General features: G+C 36.1%; 2 protein-coding genes across 10 annotated transcripts; one reads left to right on the top strand and one right to left on the bottom strand.

The window, feature by feature from the left end:
- Positions 1–1724: 1724 nt before the first annotated feature.
- LOC112042335 (FMRFamide receptor-like) lies at positions 1725–9166 on the top strand. 4 transcript variants are annotated; one of them, XM_087002070.1, is made up of 2 exons: positions 1725–2149; positions 7219–9166. In XM_087002070.1, the coding sequence occupies exon 2, from the start codon at positions 7220–7222 to the stop codon at positions 8459–8461; it is 1242 nt and encodes a 413-aa protein (XP_086858196.1). In that variant the 5' UTR covers positions 1725–2149; position 7219; the 3' UTR covers positions 8462–9166. The 4 variants fall into 4 exon arrangements, with proteins under 4 accessions (XP_086858196.1, XP_086858197.1, XP_086858195.1 ...); XM_087002071.1 differs by lacking the exon at positions 1725–2149 and adding an exon at positions 3578–3686; XM_087002069.1 differs by lacking the exon at positions 1725–2149 and adding an exon at positions 6692–6970.
- A 1756-nt stretch (positions 9167–10922) lies between these two features.
- Positions 10923–27793, bottom strand: LOC106177472 (uncharacterized). Of its 6 annotated transcripts, XM_086999448.1 has the most exons (11): positions 24706–24888; positions 24108–24169; positions 23855–23906; positions 23038–23532; positions 21379–22710; positions 17589–18626; positions 16271–16382; positions 15906–16014; positions 14205–14363; positions 13771–13883; positions 10923–11766 (listed from the first exon to the last, which is right to left on the bottom strand). In XM_086999448.1, the coding sequence occupies exons 4-11, from the start codon at positions 23393–23395 to the stop codon at positions 11628–11630; spliced, it is 3360 nt and encodes a 1119-aa protein (XP_086855574.1). In that variant the 5' UTR covers positions 23396–23532; positions 23855–23906; positions 24108–24169; positions 24706–24888; the 3' UTR covers positions 10923–11627. The 6 variants fall into 6 exon arrangements, with proteins under 6 accessions (XP_086855574.1, XP_086855575.1, XP_086855573.1 ...); XM_086999449.1 differs by lacking the exons at positions 24108–24169; positions 24706–24888 and adding an exon at positions 27754–27793; XM_086999447.1 differs by lacking the exons at positions 24108–24169; positions 24706–24888 and adding an exon at positions 27630–27747.
- Between the last annotated feature and the right edge of the window lie 5 nt (positions 27794–27798).

Here is a 27798-nt window from a genome sequence, read left to right as displayed (position 1 = left end):
CGACCTCAGATGCAAAGCCGACCATCGCCCCTTCGGTGTGGGGTTTGGGGCCTGCTCAAGGTCCCCGAAAAGTTTTGGTTTTCTGGAGAGCAAACAGTGTCCTTTGGTACGATTTAGAACTATGATTTAGCTAGTCAAAATTCTAATTTCAAGAGGGGAATATTGGTGTGATATATTTTATCAGGACCCCCCCTGATTCCCCTCTTAATCTGCCACTGGGTACATGTAGGTCCTGGGTTAAACAAAAAAAGTTCATGGAAAAACAGGGGATCTGACCAAATAGCACACCAGAGGGGTGTCATAGGTTGTCACATCTATCACAACCTCATTCCCTGATGAAGACTGACTGCAAGCAGACGAAATATTGGCTGGTAAGACCAGACAAATATATAAGTAGCTATAGACTAAATTAAGATTCTTCACAAGTTTATTACAATAACATTGCTAATGAAACTGTTTTACATTAAAGAAAAATCGTTTACATTTTTTCAATTAATTTAATGAAAATACGGAAGTTCAAAAATTCTGAAAACATATGCATCTTTATTGACTTTAATATATCTCTTACTAGTTGCTGTAGGGCTATTTTTGTATTAATTGCATTATTTATATTTTTGTGCATTGTGTGTAGCTTGCATTGTCATCAGTTATTTTCGCACCGCTTACTCGATTGCCTTTCTACATGTAGCTTTTTGTCTAAGGAAACGACAAACCTCTCAGCCAGAGAAATAAATGTTATCAGTCAGTCACAGTAGTTGATTTCGAAACCTATAATCGCTGCTGTATTACTACTTAAAAATCTTCTGAAAACTTTCAATATTTTACACAGAAAAAATGATTTTTTTTTGTTTAGATAAGTAACCGTCTAAGTTTCAGCAAGCAAGAGGTGGGAAAATTTAGGTCGTTGCAACAGAGATCGCAGCAAACGCAATATTTTCCATGTTGTTGGAACACTTTGCACAACATACCTAGGTCTCAGGCATGCAAAATCAAGCCCAGGCCCGTAGCCAGGGGGGGGGGGTTCGGGGGGGTTCGAAAGAACCGCCCCTTTTGTCATGAAAAGGTCCATTTTGGGTAAAATTTTATCTAGGTACACACAAGTTTCATTGTAAAAGGTCCATTTTTCAGAAAAAGACCCCCCTTTTTGAATTTGCTGGCTACGGGCCTGAAGTCCCATCAAATTAATGATTAGTGTGATAGGACCCAGTTCAAAAGTTATTTGGTATTTTCTTTTAACGGTGTTTAAACCCGATGTCGAAGTAAAAGTTAGATTAACTGTTTGAGTTCGCGATTAAAACTATATCTGACACTCCTATCTGAGGACTATTTTTACTTTACGCTTAGACAGGCATGTATGGTAGGGGGGTTCTCACGGAGCCATTTTAGCTAATGATTCTTGTTACAATGTTGTTGTCTAAATTTACCGTTGTATTAGAAATGTATATTTAGCCATCGAACCCCGAAACGAGTATTCTCATCTTAGATAGTTAACATTTATTGAAACACATAATCTCCTTTAAATATGAACGGTGAATTGTAAAGATAAATTCTTTCTTGACACAAGAAGTGCTTATTAAAAAAACTTTTCAAACCTATCTTTCGACGTGACATATGTGGACATTTTCGTTATTCGACCTACCAGTGCGCATACACTTCGCGGTATCTGTAATATCGTTTATAGAACTGATGGATTACAGCTAGGAGTCCCCGTTTCGAACCCTTTGAACCTGCTATATATAGAGTAATGAAAGAAGAAGTGATGAAGTTGGTGAAAATCATCCCCCCGTCCTTGTGTGATCCGCCAGTACAATTATATAGCTACCGAGTAATAAACGTTTGCTGAGTGGGAAATTACTGATATATTTGATAAAATGCCCGTTAATGACAGCCGATTTGACATACGTCCCCGTGCGGTAATGTATTCCATTAAGAATGCGAGCAAAGAGTGTGCTGGGGTATGCTTTCCTACCAGCTTGCCTAGATTATAGTTGATCAACCGGGAAACGAACCCACCAGTTTTTAACTGGACGACCGAAGAAGCCACTTTTTTATCAAATAGATTCCAGGGTTCCACAATACAGAAAATACAAGATCAGCTACCTGTTGGGTTGTCACAGGGGACGTTAACGATACTTGGTGGAAGAATCAGGTAGGCCTTACGTCTTTGAAGATAACTTATTTTTTTATGATGATAATCGTTCCCAGGATTTACATGTATCAAAATGAGAAAGATAAAAGACCATCAGGACTGTTTTTCTTTAACACAAATTAGAACGGCTCTTTTGCATGTTTCGTTGCACCTCATTTTGTCTATGAAGCGGAAAAAAACAACCTCATACTTGCATTGACACAACAACCAAATATTGCTACATGTTGATTTATTAATCAGTTGATGTAGAATGAACGGCAAACTTTGGTAGAAAATTACGTTGTAATTCAATTTGGAATAAAAAGCAGTTTCGAATACTGATTAACGATACGCGTGCTGTGACAAGAAATGGCATATGCACTCAAGCGGCTATTTCAAATTAACGCTTTCAAATAATTAACTCTCATTTTTTTCATGTCAACCTGAAATTGCAGTTAGATCTATATATTTTTCGTCTTTGCATTCTGATTCATGCTTATCACATGGTTACAGCTTCACAGCTGCGAATCCCATTCCGATGTAATTGCGCCACATTTTCACATTAAAGGTGTAAGGGTATATCACCCGGGGAAGTGAACTCTAAACAACATCCAGGCCTACAAGTTAATAGAAATTATATCTATATATATAAGCCTATATTGGTGTGATCCGTAGGCCTTACGAACATTAGTTCAATAGATCGTATATATGGATCACACCGATACATATAGACATACATAAATTCTATTATCATGTAGGCGTTGATTATTTAATTTCATTTCAATGGGTGATATACTTTTATATCTTAGTGTGTGTGTGTGTGTGTGTGTAAAACAACAACTTGAGTCGTTGGGAAACAGTGTTTCATCAACCGTCCGCTAGCATCCTGCGTGTTTCGGTTAATGAGTAAAGCGTCTTCAGCACCTGCTATCCTGCCCAAAATTACAATCTCAGCAATTTGGACAAATAAACGTCGTAAAGCTAAGAAATTCGGATGCATTCCACCCTCTCCCCATCTATAAAAACATTTTCGTAATGCTATGACGAAAAACTGTCTGCTCATCGTGAATAACGTTCGATAACAATCTAAAGTGGAAGTCATTCTTCGGAATATAATAGAAAAACAACAGATTCCACCTCCCATTTTTTTGGTAGGAGAGGTGAGGTGATGATTTACGGTGCTCCTTAAATCAAATGTGGTGATTCCCTTTTGGCCACCCCGAGTTTCAGAGGTCCCAGCATAGCTCAAACGTTTTACACTGGGTTCCCATGCCTAGCTCGGTGCATTTGGATCGGTCTAACTCCCTGGGGAATCTCACTAAATTGCTATCAACGTAACCGGCTTAAATGTCTGTCACGCCTAGTAAAGCTGTTAGGGGGTAATTATCTTTACCCCCTAGCTGATTCGGTAGATCGATCCAAATATCTGTGGGAATGGTCCCTTAGTTACATGAAACGACAGAGGTGTGTGCGCGTTGACAGTAGAGAGGTGAGATTCCTGGAACCTCTAAACGGTGTGAAATCTAAAAGCTACTTAAGCTACTTCACCGCAGTTTCCGTAAGTGTATTATTTTAGCAACAACAAAGTGCAATTCCTTCGAAGTGAATGTCATTACTCATGTGGATGGTAATGAAGTGTGTGATTTATGTTTGAACATCATTACTTCCAACTACATCCTGTAGTTCGAGAAGGTATAAACATCTTATATGTTAATAAGTTAATGAGGGCTCTTATTCAAATTACATCTCGAATTAACATCATCTGAATTCAGTTCAGTCAGGCATTGCTATGATAATCTATGCTTGATTTAGTTCAAGAACACATGGTTTCTGTCCAGAAACAAAATGCTATAACATGCTCATTGCTTTTCTCCGGCCTAACACACTACTGTATTACTGATAACTAACAAAAGAGGATGCGTAGGTATATCTATGTAAATATTACAATGTTAGATATTGGGCTTTATAAATAAAAAAATCAGTATCATATATGTACCACTTGAGTCTGCCAATCTGAAAAAGTCAAACTATAGGCAGAGGATGATGTTTTGAGACTATTTAATTGCATCGATCATTATTGGATAATTGGTCTCTCAATATAGTTCTTTATAGCAAATTAATACTTCATGAGTAAAGGATGTTTGAAAAGTTGTCAGAATCACTAAATTACAATACGTAGTGTAGGAATACCCAAGTCGGTTTTGTCTACGGGGGCCCGTCTCCGGGTAGGAAGGTCACTTCACCCTTGGACCTGGGACTGGCTTGAACCAGGTTATCTCAGGTATTATATCTCAGCTGCCACAGTATCTTATATGCAATAATAATCATTGGTTGGAATATCAAAAAGTCAGCAATGAAACATGAAAGTAAATGCTTGGTACGCCAGCTATCACCTTAATTTTTATCCCCCACACAACCTTTACTGGTGCGACAGTGATAAAGCTTCGATGTTATTGATCGTCTTATATTTTCGCTGGAAGCTTCATCAGTAACAGGTTTTTCATCACACAGTTAATGTTTAAATCGTGCTGTCTGTCTCTTCATATTCTGTCTTTAGTAGATCTTTTGGGACAGAAACTAGACGCGTCAAGAGATTTTGAAACACCTTGATTTCCTTAAAGTTTCTGAGTAGCCGTTTTTTTTACTGCGTAGCGTGTATTTCCTCTTCGCACAGTAGATCTCAGGCTTTTATTTTTTCAACCTTTAGCTTAAAATAAGATGGCCATAAACTTGTGAAAATGGTGACATTTCATCGATTGTCTTTTCTACGTCAATCGGGGCCTCACGACCGTTGGTGCACATACTTAAAGTTGCTACCCTCAATTTCCATTCTTCATTATCCTCAGTTTCTATAATATAACTTCCCCGAAACAAACCCTGCCCTGTTTATTTGTCGATGTATACGTGTCATGTTGACTTTAACACCGCTTCCCAATTTCTAACAACCAACCCATGCCAATTTTGATTTTAGCAGAAAAACTACACCCCAAGGCTTATTGTGCTCTAGACATTATTAACGCTATAATGCACTATTTTAATAAAGATTATCAATTTTATAGCTAATTTGCAGACCTATTTCGAAAAGTATCATTGACATGAACGATAAAAGGTGACATTTTACGCTATGCGTTCGTTACGACTCCATACACCTTTAAAACTTATTTTCGCTTTTCTAATTTGATCACTCAATTTGAGGTTGATTAATAGTTGCCCTTTGCTTTGATCCTTTTAAAAGACCGGCTAAATTTTTCGTTTTGCACAAATTTTACTGCGTGATAAAGAATGCAAAGTAACACTAATATACACCGATCGACATCACATAAGCAATGCAAAAGAAGATTGAAAAAAGTGACATCTTGAAAATGAGGAAGCTAAAATGCATTGTTTTATGTGTCAAGGAAGTTGATTCATCTGAGCAACTGGCAGTATTGATTGTCAATCAAAACTTCACACAATGTACGTTTGATTAAAAAAAATCCCACAATATTTCACCTTTGTAGATACCATGATCTTTTTAAGTTTTTATGTTGGCATGTTTCATAATTAGACTTTCAAACACAGAAAAGACACAAAAGCTTCTAGATGAACATGTATATGCAGAAATTCTTAGCACCTAAGTTTTCAGTGCATTTAGTAGGTAAGTTTTACATTAAAATAAAAAAGTGTGGGCGTGTGTGTGAATACAGCCAAATGATCAAAAAAGTTGATGCACGGGATTTCTTTGTTCATTCATAGATGGTTGCAACAGTCACACCGTCTGATAATGTCTGATAATGTTTGATGTTCGGATTTACTACTGGACGCCATCTGTATGTAAACTCATGAGTATTGTGGGTTTCTAGGAATAGGCCGATTTGGTAATTAATTGATATTGGGAGCAAATACGCCGTAAAATATTATCTGAAAATCAAAATTGAATAACAGTCTCTTAGCACGTGAGTTTCAGTGCATACGATCAATTTCTTTTTACGTGTTTATCTTTGTTCATTGTTATTTTTCTCAGAAAATTGACACAGTAGATAAATGATGGGTCTAACAGGAAATATGGAGGAAAGAGTAGTAAATTACTATGAATAATGTTTTGAAGCGATGCTTCCTTACGAGCGGTTTATCCCGGGAAAAAGTACAACCATGCTATCAATACAGCATCGAAAAACGTGAAGAATTAGCAGTGTGTAAATGTATGACTCAGCATCTGTCATATTAGCCGATGGTTAGACCTATTTGCTGTTTATTTTTTATAAGGCCAATTATTTGGGGAAATCAATGATTGTGGTGAGATGGCTTTAGGTATATCATGTTTTCTTCCTTTCTTTTTGAAGTTGTATATTTTGCAAAATGATTTAAACAGGAAACAGATAAAAGAAGCCAACTTACATAACCTATCACCAATCACGCATCTGAAAAAGGTAGTTTCTGATAGTAGTGGTGTTGATAATCCACAACCATTATTTGAGATATATGTATATGCTAACAGATACATTATATGATCTCATTCGATGTCGAACTAAACCGCGTTCGTGCCGTGAAGTGTCCTTTATAGTAACGAGTTGTGACGATTAATCGGGCAGAAGCAAGTGCTTAATTTCCCCGACCAATCACTGAGGTTCACTCGAGGAATTAAGCAAAATGCAATCAATATTCAAAACGTCAGGCTTGAAATGTCATTTCGTCTCTGCCAACTCCGACGGAAGCGCTTCCCTACTGAGATTACCTCAAACCATTATTTCATAAAACTGTTGGATGAAAAAACTGGGAATTCTGAACGGAAACCTGGAGAATTGATGACGTTATTAAGGTCTCGTGAAAGTGCTATAAATTCGAGTGGAGAATCGTTTTTAGGTAAACGTTTGGTACTTACACTGGAAGAAAGTTTGTGACAGATTGTTGTGTAAGCATCATAGATTAATAGCAGTGGAACTATTCTCAATACTGCAGCATACAATAATACAGGCTATATACAGGATGATAAGTAAACCATTTGAAAAAAATTGGGACAATAATTGTTTCAGATTATTATTATTTTTTACTTCATCTTATTATATTATATTATTATTTTTCTGTCTTTTTTATTCATTGTTTCCTTTCAGAATGGACTCTACACTCTTCAACAGCAGCGTTGTTTTCAACGAGGTTCCAAACATCACCCTGTCTCCCAACCAGTCTGTCGCTAATGCCTCGACTGCAGCGGAAGCAATGTCCAAAGCTAACAAGGAAACTATGTTCTATGTGAACACCTTAGCTGGGGGATCACTGAGCGTGTTCGGAATCCTTGGTAACATTCTGGTTGTAACCGTGTTAACTCTAGACAAGCCAGTTACGTCCACCTCCATAATGCTACGGGGACTTGCGATATCCGACACTCTTTTCTTAGTAACCACATTCCTTTATAAACCCATGCTTGGTATATACGTCCATCTTGGAGAGGCCGAATTTTACGCCAAATATACCTATACATGCCTGATACAGTATCTTAGACCAATTATGTATAGCTTACAGCATATAAGCACATGGATCGTGGTCGCCGTAGCCGTGGACCGATATTTCGCTGTGTGTCGCCCACTGCAGAACCTTAGCCGGCGCTATGCCAATCGCATACGCCCCTGTCTCACTTTGTTGGCCGTCTACCTTGGCTGTTTTATTTTTAACATTCCGCGCTTCTTTGAATATGAAACAACGGTGATACAATACAAGAACAGAACCATGTGCAGTCCCAAGGAAAATCAAAGTGTCAGACAGAACAAATTTTTCATCATCTTTTATTGCTGGATTTTATATTTTCTGATAATGTACATAATCCCCATAGTTACAGTGACTGTCATTAATGTGAAGCTGATCCTGTCACTACGTCAGGCACGTAAGCAGAGAGCAAATTTGAGGGGACACGCACCGCACGCGGAACGCGAGGAAAACACCACCCGCTTGCTTATCATTGTGGTCCTGGTATTCATTGGGTGTCAGACACCAGATTTTGTATTGCAAGTAATATATTTTATCAACGTTATCAATCCGTTGAACATTAAGTCGGCTCTTGGGGTGTTCAGCAAAGTTACAGACACGTTGCTCACGTTTAACGCAGCGGTGAACTTTCTCATCTACTGTGCAATAGGAACAAATTTCCGGAAAACTCTTACGGATCTTCTGATGTGTAAGATTAAGACAAGAAAGCGCAAACCGCATTTTTTATTAAAGAATAAACTTTCATCTAAAGAATCCACCGTCAGTACCACCTGGCCAAGCTCCCCCACCTGCCACATGCCGTCATCAAGAAAGAGCAGTAACAACACTAGCAAAGATGTCTCTGAAGTCTACGTACAAAACCGATCGAAGTGAAAAACTGTAGGAGAAGTGACGAAATGTTGGAGAATGGATGAAAAAAGTTAAACGAGAAAAGTGCGAGTTGATGGTGCAGTTGGTGAAAGAATAATTTATTAAAATTATTTTTAGGCCTATAAATATTTATTGTCACTATACCCCGCTGTATCTCTTGCATTCGATAGTGGAGAGAGATTCTGACAGTTATGAAATAATGTTGAGCTTTTGACATTTAGATAATAAAAAACGCACAATACAAAGTATTGAAAATACTTTTCAATTTACTCGACACTGTGTGTATTTAACATATATGAGTATACCCTCTTAGTATTATGTGAGCATGACGTCATGGGTTGCATGCATTCCATATAACAAAAAACATGTTCAGTAAATTAAGTTGTAATATATTTTAGACATATCTCATAGGTGAAACGTTTCTTGGTTACTTTATTGACTTTATATTGTAAACAAAATAAATCACAATTTGAACAGTAACCTCCTATTGGTAGGTGTGATATTCTTGCCAACGGCATCACTAGGAACATTATCGAACAAGCTTCTTTTTTTATTTCCAGACGTAAAATAACTAAGCTATTGATTGCAGTCTATAACACCCTCCAAAAATTGAACACAAAAACAACTTCATAGTAATATGATCCTATAATTTCCGAGTAAATCGGTGTACGTGAACGTGCCGAATCTTGGACACTCACAGGTGAAACTGCTTGCGTAACTCTTAGAGGATTGAGCCGTGAGCTGCGGCAGCATTTAGAATCAATAACATTTTTCATTGTCTCTCACGATTAATTAATTAATTTTGGAGACGGAAAAGCACTGCTAACCTTAGAAGTAAATAACCAAGGCCTAAAAACCTCATTTAGCAAATTGGCACGATTCCCATTATACAGTAAGTGTTCCAAAAAAGTGATTCCATTAACCTCTGTGATATATGATATGATATATGATATATTTGAGATGTAATAATAATAAGAAGAAAAAGAAATACAACAACAAGACAACATAATTTTCAAAAGTGAAAAAACGCGACAACAATTATCTTTACCAATAAGAAGGAGCAGATACAGCAAAAGCCAGAAGCGTTTCGATTTGATAGATATTGCATAACAGAAAACGCAAGGCAGCAATGAGTGGCGAAAGTTTTTTTGTGGTTCACAATAACGGCTGCAAAGGGCGACCTGACGAGTCTGTCATGCACAACAACCATCGCATTAGTTTAACTAGTCATCCAACATAACGCGTATTGGTAATGTATTTCATCGCAATGCCAAGAAAATGTTATGTATAATTTTCGAAGAATCGCTTAATGAGAGAGAACATGCTACACATTAAACTCTAACAACCATAAAGAGATTGAATAGAGTAATAATTTCCAATGAAATTCACCCTTCAACTACTACATTCTTTTGCGTAAATAAAACATTTACCGTGTATGCTACCTCATAAACAAATAAGCAAATGTCCTTTGAAACACTCATAAGAGAAGTAGATACCACAGACGCGACAGAAATTGCATTGCTTTTAAGCAATTGCAAAATTCATTTCTGGAAAAAAAGCACCACTCCTCCGCTTTTTTAAACGATGTTCATGGTAAACTTTATTTCAGCTACCCCCCCCATATATATATATATATATATATATATATATATATATATATATATATATATATATATATATATATATATATATATATTATAACCGATATATATATATATTAAAACCGATTTAGAACAGATTGTGAACACTAAGAACCTGCCGTTTTCAATATTTCAGTCGGTGAGGATGCCTCGAACCTCGAGTGCTAGCAGAAATAGAAACAAATGTTAAAAATCTGGCCAGGAAGCATTTTTACAATTTCTAATCCTATCGCTAGGCGCATGAAATTGGATGAAAAAAACGGACCAGCTTTTGTGTGATTATTCGGAGTAGCGTATTTCCCCCCATCAACGGAAGGAGTAATTATTGTAGACAATACCCATTGATCCTTACAATTGGTTCTGCCCTACACCCCATGGAAATCACAGAAGAAACTTCATACACATCCTTATTTTAGGACACGATTAGGATTCATGATGTCAATATTGATAAAGCAACAGTTTATTTTCCCGGTGGAATGCAGTGCAACTTTACATTAACTAGGTACAGCTCAGATATGCTTCTTGTTTGATTTAAGTGAGCCTTTGAGAGTATACAATATGATTTCAACTACAAAAGTTTTTTCTAATCAATAACGCAAATTGGATTGGATATAACTAAAAAAGTAAAGTCAGTCAAATTATCAGACCGCAAAGCCCATCTTAATTAATCGCATTTTTTCCATTTGCTTGTGAAACTTGGTTGCTTTAAAGTTCATTAGTTAATTGCACTTTTATAACCATTACAGCATTTTAAAGACTGTAGGGTTTTTGCCAAGTGAAGGATATTTAATATTTATATATAACATGAAAAGAACATATGCTAATAACTTACACCAAATATCTAACTTTATTAGATCTCAGAACCAGGCAACATTATTACAAAGATGGAGGCATGTTTGACTGGTTTTGCTGCTGCTTTATGTTAAAACGTGCTGGTTTCTGGAAAGGCCATCAGATACTGACTTGTTCACATTGGTCAAACATGTTATGCCATAATCACGAAACACTCCAACAAATGACTTAATGCACTCTATGAAGCAACAACAGATGATCCAATTATCCTCCACTTTCAACATACTGTTGCAAATGCAGTCAAGATAACGATGTTTCACCGAATTACATCACCTTAGATTAATGGGCATCTGTCTCTTTCATGCATATATAAACTTAACAAATTAAGTAATGGAATGGAAGGCTCTGGCTATATCTGGGTCAGTTCAATGTATGTTATGTACGAAGACAGGTAAAGGCCCTACTTAATCACCAGAGAAAACACCATATTGTTTCCATTTTCATATAATCAGTGACTTTTCCACATTTGTGAAATGATAATGAATCAAACACATTCAGATCCTACATAAATGAAAAGACCATTTCCTATTTTATCATTCAACATCCTCTTTGCCCTCCATCTGCACAGGTTCTGTTAATGTAAAATAATAATAATTACACTCCATAGACAATAACAGAGCTTGTGAATGTATCCGTAATGTTTTAAGTAACATTCGATGAGTTGTAAAATGTGGACATCAAGTGCCATCCTCAGTGTTGCTGGAAGTGGACTGATTAGTATCATTACTTTTGAATGGTTTCTTGGTTGAAGTACTGGCTGTTGTGTTATCTGAAACCTGTACTATAGACTGCAGTCGAGAGAGGTGGACCATGGCTCTGGAATGGAAAGATGATAAACTTTATTAAATATAAAGCATTGAAAGTGATCTTATATCCATGTACGTGAGGTCTGATAAAACTCAATATTGGCCTCTGACATATTCACCAAACATATAATCAAGAAGTTATAACTTCTTGATATAATGTAAGATGCAATTTGTGGTCTTTGACCAAAGAGTGTGAAGGAAACATTATCAATCAGACAATTGACCAATGACATTCAGCTTTTAAATTATATAATAAAATAATTATTGACATTCGCTTACAGCCAAAGTCAATTATTGTATTGAATAAAATTTTTACAATGCTAAAAACAACCTTTATTTTTTGTAAAAGATCTTTAGTGTACAAAATCAAAAGAGAGAGATAGAAACCAGAAATGAAATTTTAACAATATCTTAATACATGTAAATGAGACATATAAATAACCAAAACTGATCAACTTAAGAGAATATCATGGTTTTATGCCATAAGAAAATGGTATCATTACTAACTTCTACCTGTGTCAGAACAATAAAAAAAAGTATTAAAGAAAAAATTGGTTGTATATACTTCATACAAAAACAGCAACAACCAAGGTCAACAGGGTAGGTAGAACTGGTGAAATCAGAGCACACTTGATTTATGTAAACGTTCAGAATAATGAAATAATGGACACATCAAAGAGAATACGATATCAATGATGTGATGATATCATTTTCACTGGCTATGATTGATTATTATAAAATCTGTCTACTACGCAGATATAGCCTATCCTTTTCAAAGCATAAGAATTTTTTATCAATGGCCAAAGATATCAATTAAAAAATAATAATAAATAAGAATAACAAGTTTGGGTAATTTAACAATTTTAGATATTTAGCTGTCAAAAATAAAAAAGTTTGAAACCAAAACCGACTTTCACTTTGCATTTACCATTTCAATGGCAAAGTACAAATTTATTTGAGAAAACAAATTCAGACATTCCTAGAAAGAGTAGTGTAAAAAAAGAAATTGAAAGGTTTTTACTCATTTGTGATATCTTGTCATTATCACAAATATATCCCTTGAGAATGAATAATGATATTCATCATTTGAATGAGAAAAATAAATAAACAAACCCTGCCCCTTCCTCAGCTCCTAACAATGATTTAGATTGCAATTTAACCACCATGGGCAAGGCATCACTTAGTCATGCTGTTGTGAGTAATTCCATTCCCATCAATTCCAGAACAAGTTACAATTCATCAATAAATTCAATTTGTGATGTCCATCAATTAACAGTTAAAGTCAAGAAGGCAGGAAACTACTTACGTGTAGCAATAATCTAAGATGATTCTATCACTCTGTGTGTTAAAAACAAAAGGGCATCTTCATTTTATCACCTGATAATGCATTTAATTAGCAAATTCTCAATACAAAAAGCAATTAACAAACCTAGGGGGAGCAGTTACGTGGGAGAAATAATTACTTCCATTACTGGTTACAGTGTATGAAATAAGCTAATTTGCTCTTGTCATAATCTGTTGAGAGGAGCATGTTCTGAGAGAAGATGTGGAGAAAAAATTCTGAAACTAAACACTTGTCTCTTTCATCTAATTGATCATTTAATTAATCACTTTCATTTACCATTTTGTCATTTATGCAAATATATTATTCGTTTTTGAGAAAGCGAGAGAGACATGCATTTAAGTGACGATGATGATATGAGAGAGAGAGAGAGAGAGAGAGAGAGAGAGAGAGAGAGAGAGAGAGAGAGAGAGAGAGAGAGAGAGAGAGAGAGAGATTTTATAATTTTTTACATTATACGTACATGGTTGTACATGGTTAAAGTTATAAAAACTGAAAATCCTGAAAACGTAGCTTGCAATTTTTCATTGCATTTAGGCCACATTAAAAGTGATCAAAATTAAGACTGAAAATCCTGATATCTGGCATAATCCTAAAAACTTTCACCCATATATATATATATATATATATATATATATATATATATATATATATATATGGTATTTTGTGTACCTTTCTAGTGATTTAGTTCCAGGTTCCCCTGTGACCTCCATATTTAACTTTATACTAGTGATGTCCTGAATCTTCACTGGAGAACTCTGGGTTTTGCCAGTGCCAGCTGTCTTCTGCAATATTGTAGGACTAGTATCAGATGTGGTTGCGAGGTAATCACCTGTCTTACTGATCAAAAGTCATTCACATGGAATTGTTATTTATTCTTGATTATGGTAGAAAACTTTAATGGCAAGCAAGATGGGCTGGTAACTAGTAAATTGGCTGTGTCCTTTTCCTTTCAACCCCTGGTGAGATGTTAGCTGAATATTTCAACTTAACTATTACATTAGCACTAACAGCAACCAAAAAACCTTTTGGGGACTTACAAGACAACAAAGTCATCAAAACTCTTTAACAATAATTGTCACCAAATCACAAATATTAAAAATTACCATTAAAGATGATGAATTCTCTTTATCACAGTGTTCTTCTACTTCTTCCTCAACATCCTCTGGGGTTGTAGCCATGCTCTGCATTTTAAAAAGTATAGTCTTCAGAGCTTCCATGGACCCTGGTGTGTTCTGGCCAGTGAGACGCGGGGAGGTAGACGTCTGAAACACAAGGCTGATAAACTGATGACACATTTATGGAAGGACAGAATCTTTAAGACGTGACATTAGAGGAATATCTTTGATGGAAATTGAAGAATGTTGCATAAGCTAAAGCACATAAAAAGCAGGTTTGAAATTAAAAGTAAATTTCAAAAGTCATTTCAAATGGAGTAAAAATAAAACAAAAAGATGAAGAATTTGCTAGATAGCTAGATATGTTTTTCAGTTTATGTTATCAGACACCAATCAAAATGTCTACTCTATTCTATTCACATTAGCAGTAAATTGAGTAATTCGCCTGTATAATCTGTAATAAATTTCCTTGCCAAATTAAGAAAAGATTTATTTAGTGCACAGAAGACTGGTCATTAAGGCTAATACTTCTTTACCTCTGTTGATACAACATGAACCAAGAACAATGGTTCAAAGCACTTCTCAGTTCTCAGTCTTATTTTTATGTGCTGATTAAACTTGACAAAATTTGATGAAAAACATACAACAACTTACACAATACAGCCATTAATTTCATTGAAGGTATTTTTAACAATGATTATCAAATACAAAAGAGGTAAGTGTTACAGGAGATTTTGCCCTCTGCTCAGATATTTTATGTATCTAAAATGTTTGATCCTATTGCCAAATTAATGGGCAGGTAACCTTCATTATTTCCCTGCAACACGAAACTGTTCAGATATAAATAATAAACTTGTTATTCACTGTAATGCTTGCATGACTACAAAAGCAAGAAATATCTAAACATAACTTAAAGTTAGGAAAGAAAAGAACTTGAGTTATAAAAAATGAAAAGGTTATGTACCTTGTGAAAAAGAACCAAAAAGGAAAAAAAATAGGTCATCAAGTAATGTCATTGGAAGTAAGACAATCTTCAATAAATCCATCAATGATATTCCATCTCATTGCATTAACATCACCAGTCTTAGCAGTGTATCTCAGACAATCCTGGATAAAATCACGAATAATGTTGCGTTTTGCGGATTGCACTCTGTGGTGCACCTATAAAGAGAAAAATCGGTACTCTAAAAACTGTGGTTGTGTAATGAAAGGGGTAAGTGATCTACAATTTCCTTACAACTTAAACCATTTCAGATCTGGTGTTAGATGTTTGCTATTTTATATCAAAGTCAACAGCATCAGAGATAAAGCAAGACAGAAGTTATTGTCCAGTGATGGACATTATGTTTATCTCTACAAAAAATAAATAAATAAATAAATAAATAAATAAATAAATAAATAAATAAAAATAAAAAAGGGGTAATTCAAAATCAAGAAATAATGTTTTACTATTTTTCTAAATTGAAATCTTGTATATTAAAAGTCAAACTGAAGCTGTTTTTACACATGGGCAAAGTGTGATCAAATTAACTTCAGCATTAGTGGTGGTCAGATGTGATATTGTAATTATATAAGCACATTCCCCATACTTATTTCAGCAAGATAAAAAAAGTAACTCTAATGACCAATACAACTAACTGTAAAATAACAAACCACTGTTTTTGTAAATAAATAACTCTTTTTACCAACCTGTTCATCATTCAAGCAATCTTGTAGAAATTTATCCATAATTCTTCCTCTCTTAACTGATGTTTGCCCTTCAGAACCTGTTCTTTCTTCAACATATTTTGGAGCTTTGCTGTAAAAGAATAAGGGAATACTAAGTACTGTATTAATTATTTCAGCTAATTTATCACTTTGTTCAAATAAAAGTTTTCTCTCATAAGTCCCTAGGAATTTTTATCAAAGCATGATCACAGTTAAAAATAAAGGGAATAATGCTCTCTGTCCCAATAAACCTGTCAAAATATAAAGCAAAATACTGTATTTCCATAAATATAACAGCCCTAATAACTTACAGTACAATAATTTACTTCCATACACTATCTACTCACAATGGCACAGGTAGTCTTTCCCAGGACCTGTCCCCCTCCAGTACCACATCAGTCTGAGGACTATCTACATAGCAACCCTGCTTAACCTCACCTGGACCCCCAGGACTGTTCTCTACAAAAATTCCATTATAGACATAAAAATGCAATACATATAATTCTTTCATACTCACATATTGTTTTTAAATTTTTTCAGTTAAGGCCTTCACCAGATGTGCAATGTGCCCATTTATTATAATTATTCCTTCAAAACAATAGCTTGGATGTATTTTTCCATTGCCAGTGATCTTATATGGTGACATGATAGACATGGGATAACTGGAGTGCAAATAACTCTGACTTTAGCTGTGGTTTTGATGAAGCCATTTTAGTAACAAATTAACATTTTTACATTTTATTGGCTGCTGGCTACATACTTTGCTTTAAACTTTTTAAAACAACATTTTAAAAACAGTTCAATGCTAAAACTGTAAAAACAATCCAACGCAACAGACTGTACACTGACATGTCTTATAGTAGCATATCCTGTTTTCCCATGATTGATTCAACAGTTAATTGCTAATGAACACGGAGGTAGCATGATTTCCTGTTAAGTTAAATAACAGGATATTTTCAATCAAATAGATAAAAGGTTATCAGAAAATTGTTTTATCCTTATTAGTCCTAAAAGGTGGAAAAACCACAGTTATTCTGTTTCTCTATTAAATGTATAGGGCATGATTTCATGTTTAATAATGTAGAGAGTACCAAGTCATGCTCTATGTAAAGAAATTCACTTAAGTTACACAATAATGGTTACACAATAATGTGGAAAGTAATCATTTAAAAGCATTCTGCCATATAATCTATAATGCAGCTTTCTACATAAACTTTATCTTTCTGGAAGCTTTTTTTGCCACATTAATGCAAGTAATTTCAAACAATATGCACCACAATGGAATTTTCATAGGAATTAAAACTGTTGTCTGAGTTTTTGGCATATGGTAAAAGTTGCTCTGAAGAGAGATTTTTGCACATAATTAAATCGGCCACCAGGCTATAGTCCGAGATGACAGTCAGTAGGGAATGCCACAGCTCTCTATTATAAAAACAATATCTATCAATAACTCCTTATCCAAATTCGCAGCAAAACTATCACATTTATCAACTTTGCTCTCCCATTTTTAATTAAAATCTATTTGACTGATGACACTCCAAAATATGCCATAACAACAGTCTTGGTGCATCATTTCAACTATTAACATCACATTTCTAGCTGTTTTTTTTTGATGACATGTATCAAACACAATCCCATTTTGAAAATTAATCGCTTTGTACTTGCCTTTTCTACCTGAGGAACTTGATGATTGTGATCTGCTGGCACCTTGCTTCTCTAACACATCTAACGGTGCTGTGGCCTTTGAAACCCTGTACACGCCAGTGCTGCTGTCACTGCCATCTGAAGACGCTGAGTTGGGATACCTTCTTTTATAGGTCTGCTGCTGTGGCATTGGATGCCCTGATGACCACTGTCTCCCGAATGTATAAGCATTTCCTCCTTGTGTTGTTGTGGAAGAGAAACTGTGGGTAGTTGGCAAGGTCACAGAGCTTGGCACACCAGCTGAGGTGCTGCTGCTACCTTGGGTGTACTTAGACCAGTCTGTAAGATATTTCTCAGATGGGAAGTCATAGTCTTTGTTGAGTTCTCTCTGTGTGTACTTCTTTTTATACCCCGTTGTTGGTTGCTCTCCTGCACCTTTGCCCTTGTGCTGATTTGCTTGTAAAGATCTACCTGGGTATTCTAGTTCACCTATCCAGCTTGGTGGTGGTTTACCTTTCAATGAAACTTCAGCAGTGTGGTTACCTTGTCCTATGCTAGTATACCTACTGACTTGCGTAGACTCAGTTGCCATACCCTCCCTACCTCGTAACTGTATTGTTCCATAGGAAGACATTAATCCGTCCTCTTCTTTACTAGGTACTGCAGTGTCCTCACTGGTGTCATCTGTTAGCCACCTTGAAGAAGACTTGACTTCTTTATCTTGCAAAGTTTGAGCACTTTGCTGAGGTGACAAGTCATAGAGGATGGTGGGCACCTCAGTTATCCAGCTAGGCGGAGGATGCCAAGCATTTGGATGCTGCATCTGTTCAGTCTCTGGTACATCAGTGATCCAACTGGGTGCTGGTCTCCCCCCTTGTGCTGGTGCAGGTGCCCTGGTGGGTTCTGACACGTCAGTGATCCAACTGGGAGCTGATCTTCCCCCCTTTGTTGGGACAGGGGCGGGGGGATCTGAGACATCAGTGATCCAACTGGGAGGAGGTTTGAAAGCCTCGGGAGGCTTGTAATCTGTTGAGGTAGGTTTTGATGAGGACCTTGTTGCTGTAATGAAATATACAGGTATTCATATCTAAATAAAAAACCGTTAATCATAAGTAGTCTTCATAATTAATATAAAATTTCATCTAGTAAGATGTTCTTTTTGAATTCAGTCTTCAAAAAGCCTTTGCACACAAAAATCAATATCTTTGATAACCTTATGTTACATTAAAGGGTTTGCTTCATGCCGTCAGAATGGCCTGAACGGAACATATTCTTCAGAAAACATGCCCAACTAACGATATCTTTATCCAAATACACAAATTAAAAGCTCATTTTGTAAATTTTTGGCTTTAAAAAACGTCCTATTTGCTCGGCCTGGGAGTTAATGAGCTATGTGGTCACGTGGTCCAATGACGACAATCGAGCCACTGGAGAACAGAGCGTGCTGAGCTGTCAAACTGAGCTGCATTGTCCACCTGTAAGATGACTTCTCTGGCTTCTGATAAAAGTTTATACTCATTCAAATCTCTTACCCGAGGGGTCTAAATCCTCGTGAAGCTGTGTAAAACCATTTCCCGTCTAGTCATTTCTTTAACAAGCATTTCATTATGGTTATCCCAAGTTGTATAAAACACTGCATTTGAATGAGTTAAGGGAAATGTTGATTATTGCATATGAGGTCCATGTTATTTGTGAAATTCAATTTATTTTATTAAACCGCTGACACTCCGTCTTGCATACTTTTATTAAACTGAGGTAAACAATGCCTGTTACCTTTACAAGTCCTATCTTAATCATCCATCTACCTGGAACTTCCTTTACCTCTTAATTAGAGGGTTAAATGGCATTCAATTTGTCTTGCTTGTATCGAACGCACTCTCTATCTAAGCTTTACTCCAGTTATCTCAGGTAAAAATCTACCTGTGCGTTAGTTACAAAGCGCAGCTCCCGTAGACCTGGGGGTACTAGATAAAATCTGAACACCAGGTTTATCGAGGAGCTAGAGAAAGAAAGGAAGAATTTTTCCTGCACAACTTCATAGGAATTTTAACACGGACTTAATCCAGCTTAGACCTCCAAACTAACAGGGTGACATGGGCAATTTTCACAAACAAATCATAAAACTATATTTCAGTTAACCGCCTTTAAAATAAATATACCGTTCTGGGTAAATTAAAATAGTTATTAAATCGCAAGAATATTTTTGACTTAAATGATGATTTTATTATAAATGGAAATTAAGCTACTATATGAGGTACATTTGCTGTGATTACGCTGTCCTTCATGTTTTGCGTAAGTCTACATTTTGCTGTATGTGCTTGTAATCTTTTTAAATATGTGCGTACAATTTTTGCAGGTCTGGTTACCCCCCTGTTATGTGATGAGAGTATTAATTTGGCAATTAGTTCCTTAGCTTATTTGAATAGAATTGCAGTGTAAAATTTTCAACAAGATGTTGGCGAAGTAGCCCATTTCTCTTTGTAGGTATTTCCCCCGTCAAAGTTTGTCTAAAATTATCTTTCAATCTTTACTCTTTCAAAGACAGTATAAAGTTACCTGACATATTTTCGTGTAAACTTAATGACAAGCCAAGTGTCTCCAGTTCATTCCGTACTCAATTTTACCCAAGCAAATTTTTTTCTTGAGTAGATCTTTATAGCACGGTGTTATAAGTTTACAAGATACCCTGAGAGCAATTTCTTTTATTTATGTTCGCGACCGTGTTTGAACTTAATTGTTTAAGTATTGATATTTAACGTCATTTACAAATACCAATAAAATAACCCCATGAAATAAATGAGATATATTGACAAATATGAAAGCCCACCAAGACGAGTTTCATACCTGTTATTACCTGGCTTGGGAATTGCAGCGGTGCATAATTAACAGGTTTGTTGTAAACGAGCTTTTGGTCAACTACAAAGCATTTAAAATGCATCAGCAATCAGTAAGTTTGCCAACTGATGACAGTTAATCTGAAAGACTACCAGCTCTTGATATGATCTAAACCACCTGAGGTGACCATGATCTAGAGCATCGCAACTATTGTCACCGAAGTTAGTAAGTCACGGAAGACCGTCACAGACAAAGAAAGATTGTCAAAGAGAGCTGCAATTTTGGTGAATCCCACGGCAACACACCGAGGCATAACGAAAATTCCTCAACTCCGTTCAACACAACTTTCCTTAACTTCTACGTCTGTATAGTATGCACCATGCAGCTCAGTTGAGTCTCATAGACCTTTATCGTGATTGTCGTCACAGTACCACGTGACCCAGATCTGTTGCTTCATTTTTGCATATTGAGGTGAGGTTTACTAAAACGCTTTTTTTTCTACTAATAGATTGTTTTTATAATTTTTAAATGGCGGGGATCGATTAAAACATACCTCTAGTGTATAGATTGAGTGCTGTATCTTCAAAATTCGAGAAATGGATTTTTACATGAACATTGTCCTTTAATGAAGTACATGTATCTTCAAAGTTTTTCATTAAGAATCTTAGACTGGGTTCCCACAAATTTAGATCGATCCATCGAGGGTTCACGCTAAATTGCTGTCAGCCAAGCGTGCATAAAAGTTAATTACCCCCTTAGAGTTTTTAATAGGTGGGACAGACATTTAAGCCAGCTACACTGACAGCAATTAAGTGAGACTTCCCACCGGGATAGATAGATCTAAAAATCTGTGGGAATGCAGTCGTATGCATTCAAATATGTAATATCCTATACTGAAGGAGTAACTAGCTATCTTCTTTAAAATCAAACCAATGTATCATCTATACATTATGCAAGGTACATGTGCTCAACAAACCTAGAGTATGCCTGTCTTTGTCTGGAACATCAGGGTTCAAACTTGACGGCAACCTGTCCTCTGGAAGTGAACCTCCTTCCTCAAGGTCAGAAAAGGAAAAGGAGTCCTTGGCAGTTTCCCTTACACGATTCTTATCCATATCTTTTATTTTCCCAATGTTATTACCGTTGGATGCCAGATAACTCGGAGTATCCGTAACATTTGTTATCCAGCTGGGTGGGGGCCTCCCTCCTGCGAGTGGAGATCTTTCTTCACTATCGTCATCAGCTTGTCTTGCAGTCACTGAGGGGCCCTCACTGATAAATGGATGTTCAGGAACCTCTGTTATCCAGCTTGGTGGGGGCCTTCCCCCTTCAGAAAAGTTAGGAGATCTGAACCCCAGAGGTCCTACTCCAGGTGGAGAACCTGGGAGTTCATATTCAGCAGGCAACTTTGAGGGTCTCTTCCCTGAGGTTGGGTAAATCTCATCTTCTTTTGATTTTCTCAATAACCTTAACTTCCTTCTGTACCCTGTCACTGTGATCTCAGTATGGTCTGGAACATCTGTTATCCAGCTAGGAGGAGGTCTCCCACCAGGAGGAGGGAAACTTCTACCCACTTTGAAATCTGCATTCACAGGAAACTCTGGAACATCAGTTATCCAGCTTGGTGGGGGCCTTCCACCTTTTGTCTTAGGATGATCCGACTTGGGACGAAGAGAGGCACGTGCCTGCTGTGTGGGCTCTTGGTATGCAGACTCATGAACATGTCCTCTATGGGTTTCATGGCGAGCAGATTTTTTGTGTTGATAATATTGTTCTTTAAAATTATTTAAAGGTATAGTCTGGCTTCTGTCATGGCTGTCGTAAGGGAGGGGATGTTTACCTTTGGTATCAATGCTCTCTGGGGATGGATCTGGACTAGTTGTATGATATTTATGACTGACCACAGGTTTTCTGTTACGTACACCATCCCGACTGCCTGACCTTTCACCTTCAAAATTCTGTCTGGAATGACCTTGCCTTGACTCCTTATTGTCTGTTCTTTGAATTGTATGGCCAATACTACCTTGATCAATTCTGTTGTGACCCAGGTCTTGCAAAGTCAGCACTCTCGGGTCATCATTTTTTTGATAGTTTGTCCTATATGAATACACGTGTTTCTTGTGAGTCTTGTGTCTTATGTGTCTGCTGGAGGTCAGAGGTGGGATGGAGACCAGCATGTCAGTGGAGAGGCTGTCTAAATCACTTGGAATGTTACTCATGTCCACTTCACTGGATGTTGAGTCGCTGCTGTGCCTGTCTGCAGAGACTTCATGGATAACCTTAGCAGACTGGGTCAAAGCTTCTTTTACTGAAATGTGTCGATGTAAGGATTTGAATACTTTCATCTAGGACACAAGTTTTGAGAGAGAGAGAGAGAGAGTCACAAAACATTTCAAAACACACCTGAATTTCCATTTTCATGATTACTTTCAGCCAGCGGGTTAAATAATCTACCATAACCAAAAATACAAACTATTTATGAATTTTTCTTGATTTGATTAATTTTATTAAAACTTAATATCTGGGTTAGATGAAAATCATGCATATCATTATGAAAAAATGCCACCAGTTTGAGTAACTCAATTCATATAATCTACGAGTGACAATTTAAGTTTGACAGTTAAATATTCATTACCCTGTCTAATTTTCTCTTCCTCTTTCACAATCTTCTCAAAGGACTCGTCCACCATTCTCTTCATGTCATACAGCCTCTTCTCATCTCTAGTATGCCTTATGCCAGTTTCCAGGGACCTGTTGACTGTCTGGGATAACACTGTGGGTGGCAACAAAAGGTTATTCACCTGTCTTTCATATTTCACTTTTGGGGATTTGCCCTCAAAATCTTCAATGTAAGCTTGCAATGCATCTGAGGCTGAAGTGAAAATCTTTCCTTGGTAGTCCACAGTGGGAGTTCTTAGATCTTCCATATTCAAGCTTTTTGCACCTGAGCCGGTGTAGAAAGGATGTCCCTCAAGACGTAACGGAAGAGACATGATCTTAGCTTGGATTTTTATATAACTACTGCATCAAAAGTGGCTTAATCCCAACATGCTACAGCAGCGTAGTCTGAATGTTCTCTTTTCCATTTCAATCCATTTCTTGTTCTGCTTTATATCCTCCTTGGCCTTAACTGAAATGTGAACAATTTATATATATTCCAGTCTTAAAGTAAATTCAGCTTTTAAACATAGCAGATGAAATGCACTTACAATTTAATTGCTTCGTGACTCAAACTTTCACCAATGTAAATTTCCTCCTTGTTGCCAGTTACATTTACGAAATCCCAATTTAACTGTCACAAACGGTCAACCTTTTGCAATTTAGCAATCTTCATAAACTAAATAAAGGTACCTCATCAACTGTTCAAACACAAGGCCATTGACAAAATTTGGTGTCATATTGCTTCCTTTTACTCTAAAAAAAGTACTGAACAAACAGCAATACAAACTAACCTTTAGTTCCCTATTCCCTTCAGAAGGAAATATTTTGAAATCACTGCCTGCCCTATGAATACAAATGAAAAGGCTAGGTTATTTCAGATGTCGCTTTACTTTTTCAATTTGAATTTCCCACAATGCATATTTTTGCAATGAAACAGATCCAGCAAAATAAAGGCTTGCTCACTGAAGCAACATAAATAAACTCAGCCCTCTATTGCATATTTGACTTACAAGGCTTTAACATTACCAAATTTGAAAGGCTCACCTGGGTGAGACGTGTTGAATATTATTGATCAAATCATTGTCAAACTCTATATGAATGTAGCTCTATTAGAGGTGCAGACATGAAAAAGAACAGTTTAGCTAAATACACAGTTCATGTTTTGTTATCAAACATCATTTCTAAAGAGGGCATCTCTAAGTACACATGACTATTAAGAGCTGACAGCCTATAAAGCACTCGATAACATATATTCAAGCAGGATAAAATACCATACATTATTTGAACATCATTTTCTTTTATTTCTAATGCAACTTCGTGCTTATCTTAATGTCTATTAATCCATACATTTCATACTGAGACTGACAATCATGCTTCCTTTTTTTTCAAATGTTAACATTCAGTTTCTCATATTGTAACTTTTAAAAAAATTAACACCACAATCACATTAAAGATCTGATCAAATTTGCATTTTTATGGAATGATAAAAAACAAATGTGCTATGTTACAATACTTTTATCCAAAACAAATTAAATCATTCATTAAAGAAAGTTAGTGGAATTCAAATAAACAATTCAAATAAATGTTGTATTGTTAACAATTACTATTACTCAGTATAGAAAAAGAACATTTAAACCAAAACCTTTCCTCAGAGAGCACTCTTCTCAACTCCACTCACAGTTGTAGCCAAAATTCAAACTGCTTCTCAAGCGTACATAAGACATTATAAATTAGGTAAGAATAAAGGTGGCACCACCTTAGTGTACATTGTGGTTGGACCATTGTTTGCCGTGTTAAATCCTGGTGCTGATACTGAAGTTATGGAAGATACTTCTCTTGGTGTAAGCACACACATTTATCTCAGCGGTCTCTTTCGTAACACAACAAACAGGATTTAACTACCACTCAGTCAATCCAAATGAGCATAGTAACTAGCCCCTTATAATATAGATATTGACGCAAACACCACTGTTCTTATCTTTTCTGATAAAACTTGATGAGAATTTAAGCCGTATGCAAATACCCACATTTCTGGACAATTTCTTGTGTTCACAGAGCTTGATTACTATCTAAAGTTATTATAAATCATTAAATCTTGTGACTTTTTTGTATTAGTTTCATTAATCCAGCCAATAAGACCACTCCAAATATTTTAGGTTCTGAATAAGTGAATCATATGTTACATGTGAAACCAGTGGATGATATGAAAAAGAAACTTCGGGACTCTATTCTAACAGTGCCCCTCCCCCCCTCTCCAAAGCAAATGGATTAAACTGCACTGCTTCCCTTGTTCAGTTCAGAAACATTTGCTCCATTAATATATAAGGTGAAAAAGTAAGATAAACAAAAGGTTGTCATCGTTCACGATTTGTTTAATAACTAAAAAATTCTTATACAATGGGCAAAAGTAGTTATTAGTAAAGTTCTGAACTGCAAGCAAAGTTTTGTTCACAATGATGTGACAAGTTGGCAGCAAGTTCTGGTAGAGTTTGGCCAATCAGGAGGCTTCTTACAACACAATGAAATGAATCAACACAGAGCCCTATTTTAGTACATCTTTTTAAAAGCTTTCCTGTCTTACAGTATGAAAAATAATCATACTGCCTACCATCTTTTCTAAAACAAATATTGGTTATTTGAAAAAATAAATATTTGGTTGGTAGACATTTATGCCATAATTCAAAGTGTCTTTAAATACAATGTTGCTCTACAACTAGCTAGACAGATGGTATTGTGCACTCTTTTTTAAGCCAAGATTCCATCAAGCATTTAGTTAAGATATCAGTATATTTTTGTTACAAAATGAATACAAAAGACAATGTTTCATTACTTTAAATCACTTTGGTGTAATTTCAAGCAACCAGCCTCACCCAAAAAAGTATTTTGCCAATTTTGACTTCTTTCTCACAGTTTCTAAACTCACTTCCAGTGCATTAATTTTTTTTTTTGACAATTTAAAAAATACTTTTACAGATGGAATACAATGATTCATGATCTGTTATCCACACATATTGAATAGAGAGCACTACAACCCCTAAAATTCTACAATATTTAGTGGTTATATACTGTATCTTTAACATGGAGTAAATTGAATAAAATGAGCACTAAAAGGTTAAATAAATTAAACTGCCTGCCTCCTTAGCAGCTATATATATATATATATATATATATATATATATATATATATATATATATATATATATATATATATATATATATATATATATATATATATATATATATATAGTACATACATTAGTGCCTGACTCAGTTTACAACAATATCAAGATCCAAACTAGTCACCAAATCTATGACCTCAATGAGAAGATTATTCAGGATCAATGCAGATCAAACTTGTTACAATCATAATTTTAATAGTTTCACATAATTACTTATTTCAAAGGAAATTTATACACTTTACAAATAATCTGACTGCTGACTGCTTTAGTAGGTCTCCCTTACTACCACAAGCGATAATGAGCATTACCACAACACTGTGGATACCTGTGTGTTTCCCTGCATACTGTCAGGTTACCTCATATCAATACCATAAACCTCGATGTATTCCTTAACCTGTGGTAAATTACTGCACATAATGTTTTTCTTTATGTTAGATCATCTTAAATATAACATGCTATTGTTTTTGATTCCTAAATTGAAGGACATAAATAGTTTATGCCTCTTTAATAGCACCGATTCAACCTTGTCCACTGTTAGTGATTATCTTTGAAAAAGGTACAAAATTACTATCAGTCTGCCCCACCAACTGGATCACTTTACCAAAATGACAATCACATATATCTAACCATAGGCTTATGAAACCTAGGAGTATGGGCACTGATAGGGGTAATCATAGACAGGGGTAGAAACAACCATTGTTCAGGTTGTGGCTGCTGGAATTGTTCCCCATAAAGTTGCACAAAAAAATGGGTACCTGCCTATAGACACATGGAACTATTGTCTAAAATCAGTTTGAACAAGTGTCTAAAATCAGATTGAACACAACTGAACATTGACCTAAAATAATATCATAGTTGTTCATTTATAAGTAAGCTACTACAGATAATGCCAAGGAGATCATCATGAAGACCACGCTCCGCATCTTCAACTCCAATGTGGCATAGGTTCTGCTCTAAGGCTGTAAAATGTGACTCACAACTAAGACAATGCTGCAGAAGATTCAGATATTCTTCAACACCTGTCTGAGGCACATTTGCAAGATATGTTGACCAGACAAGATCTGGAACAAAGATTTGAGAAAGAGAGCGGGACAGGAACTTCTGGCCAAACAGATTCTGAGAAGGAAGTAGAGCTGGATCAGACACCCTCAGGGAACCAGCATCCAGCCTCACATGACAGGGCATGACCAAGAACCCCCAGGGCAAGAGACAGCAAGGCCATCCTCAAAACAGCAGGAGGTGAGACACTGAGGCAGAACTAAAGTAACTAAAAGTGACGACCTAGCAAGGTGTGTTAGCTGTGACCGGCCAGTTGTAACTAACAATAAGTGATAACGTCAAGTGTAAACTGAATTTCTCCTTATGATTATGAGAACTCTTATCTTACCTCTTTCACTTATCCTATCAAACCTCAAACACTTAAAATGTTCTTACACATAAAAATTAAAATCGATTGGCAATTCTACGAGTGCAACCCATAAAACCGATTACAGTTCACGAAGCATATTTACCTCTTCAAACATGGCGCTTCTTGTAAATATGACTAGTTCCTTTTT

Source organism: Lingula anatina, chromosome 1, assembly GCF_051362555.1.
Source record: "Lingula anatina isolate TDL-2025a chromosome 1, LinAna3.0, whole genome shotgun sequence".
NCBI lineage: Eukaryota > Metazoa > Brachiopoda > Lingulata > Lingulida > Lingulidae > Lingula > Lingula anatina.
Note: the sequence above shows the minus strand (reverse complement) of the source record. Positions and strands in the feature narration are given on the sequence as shown.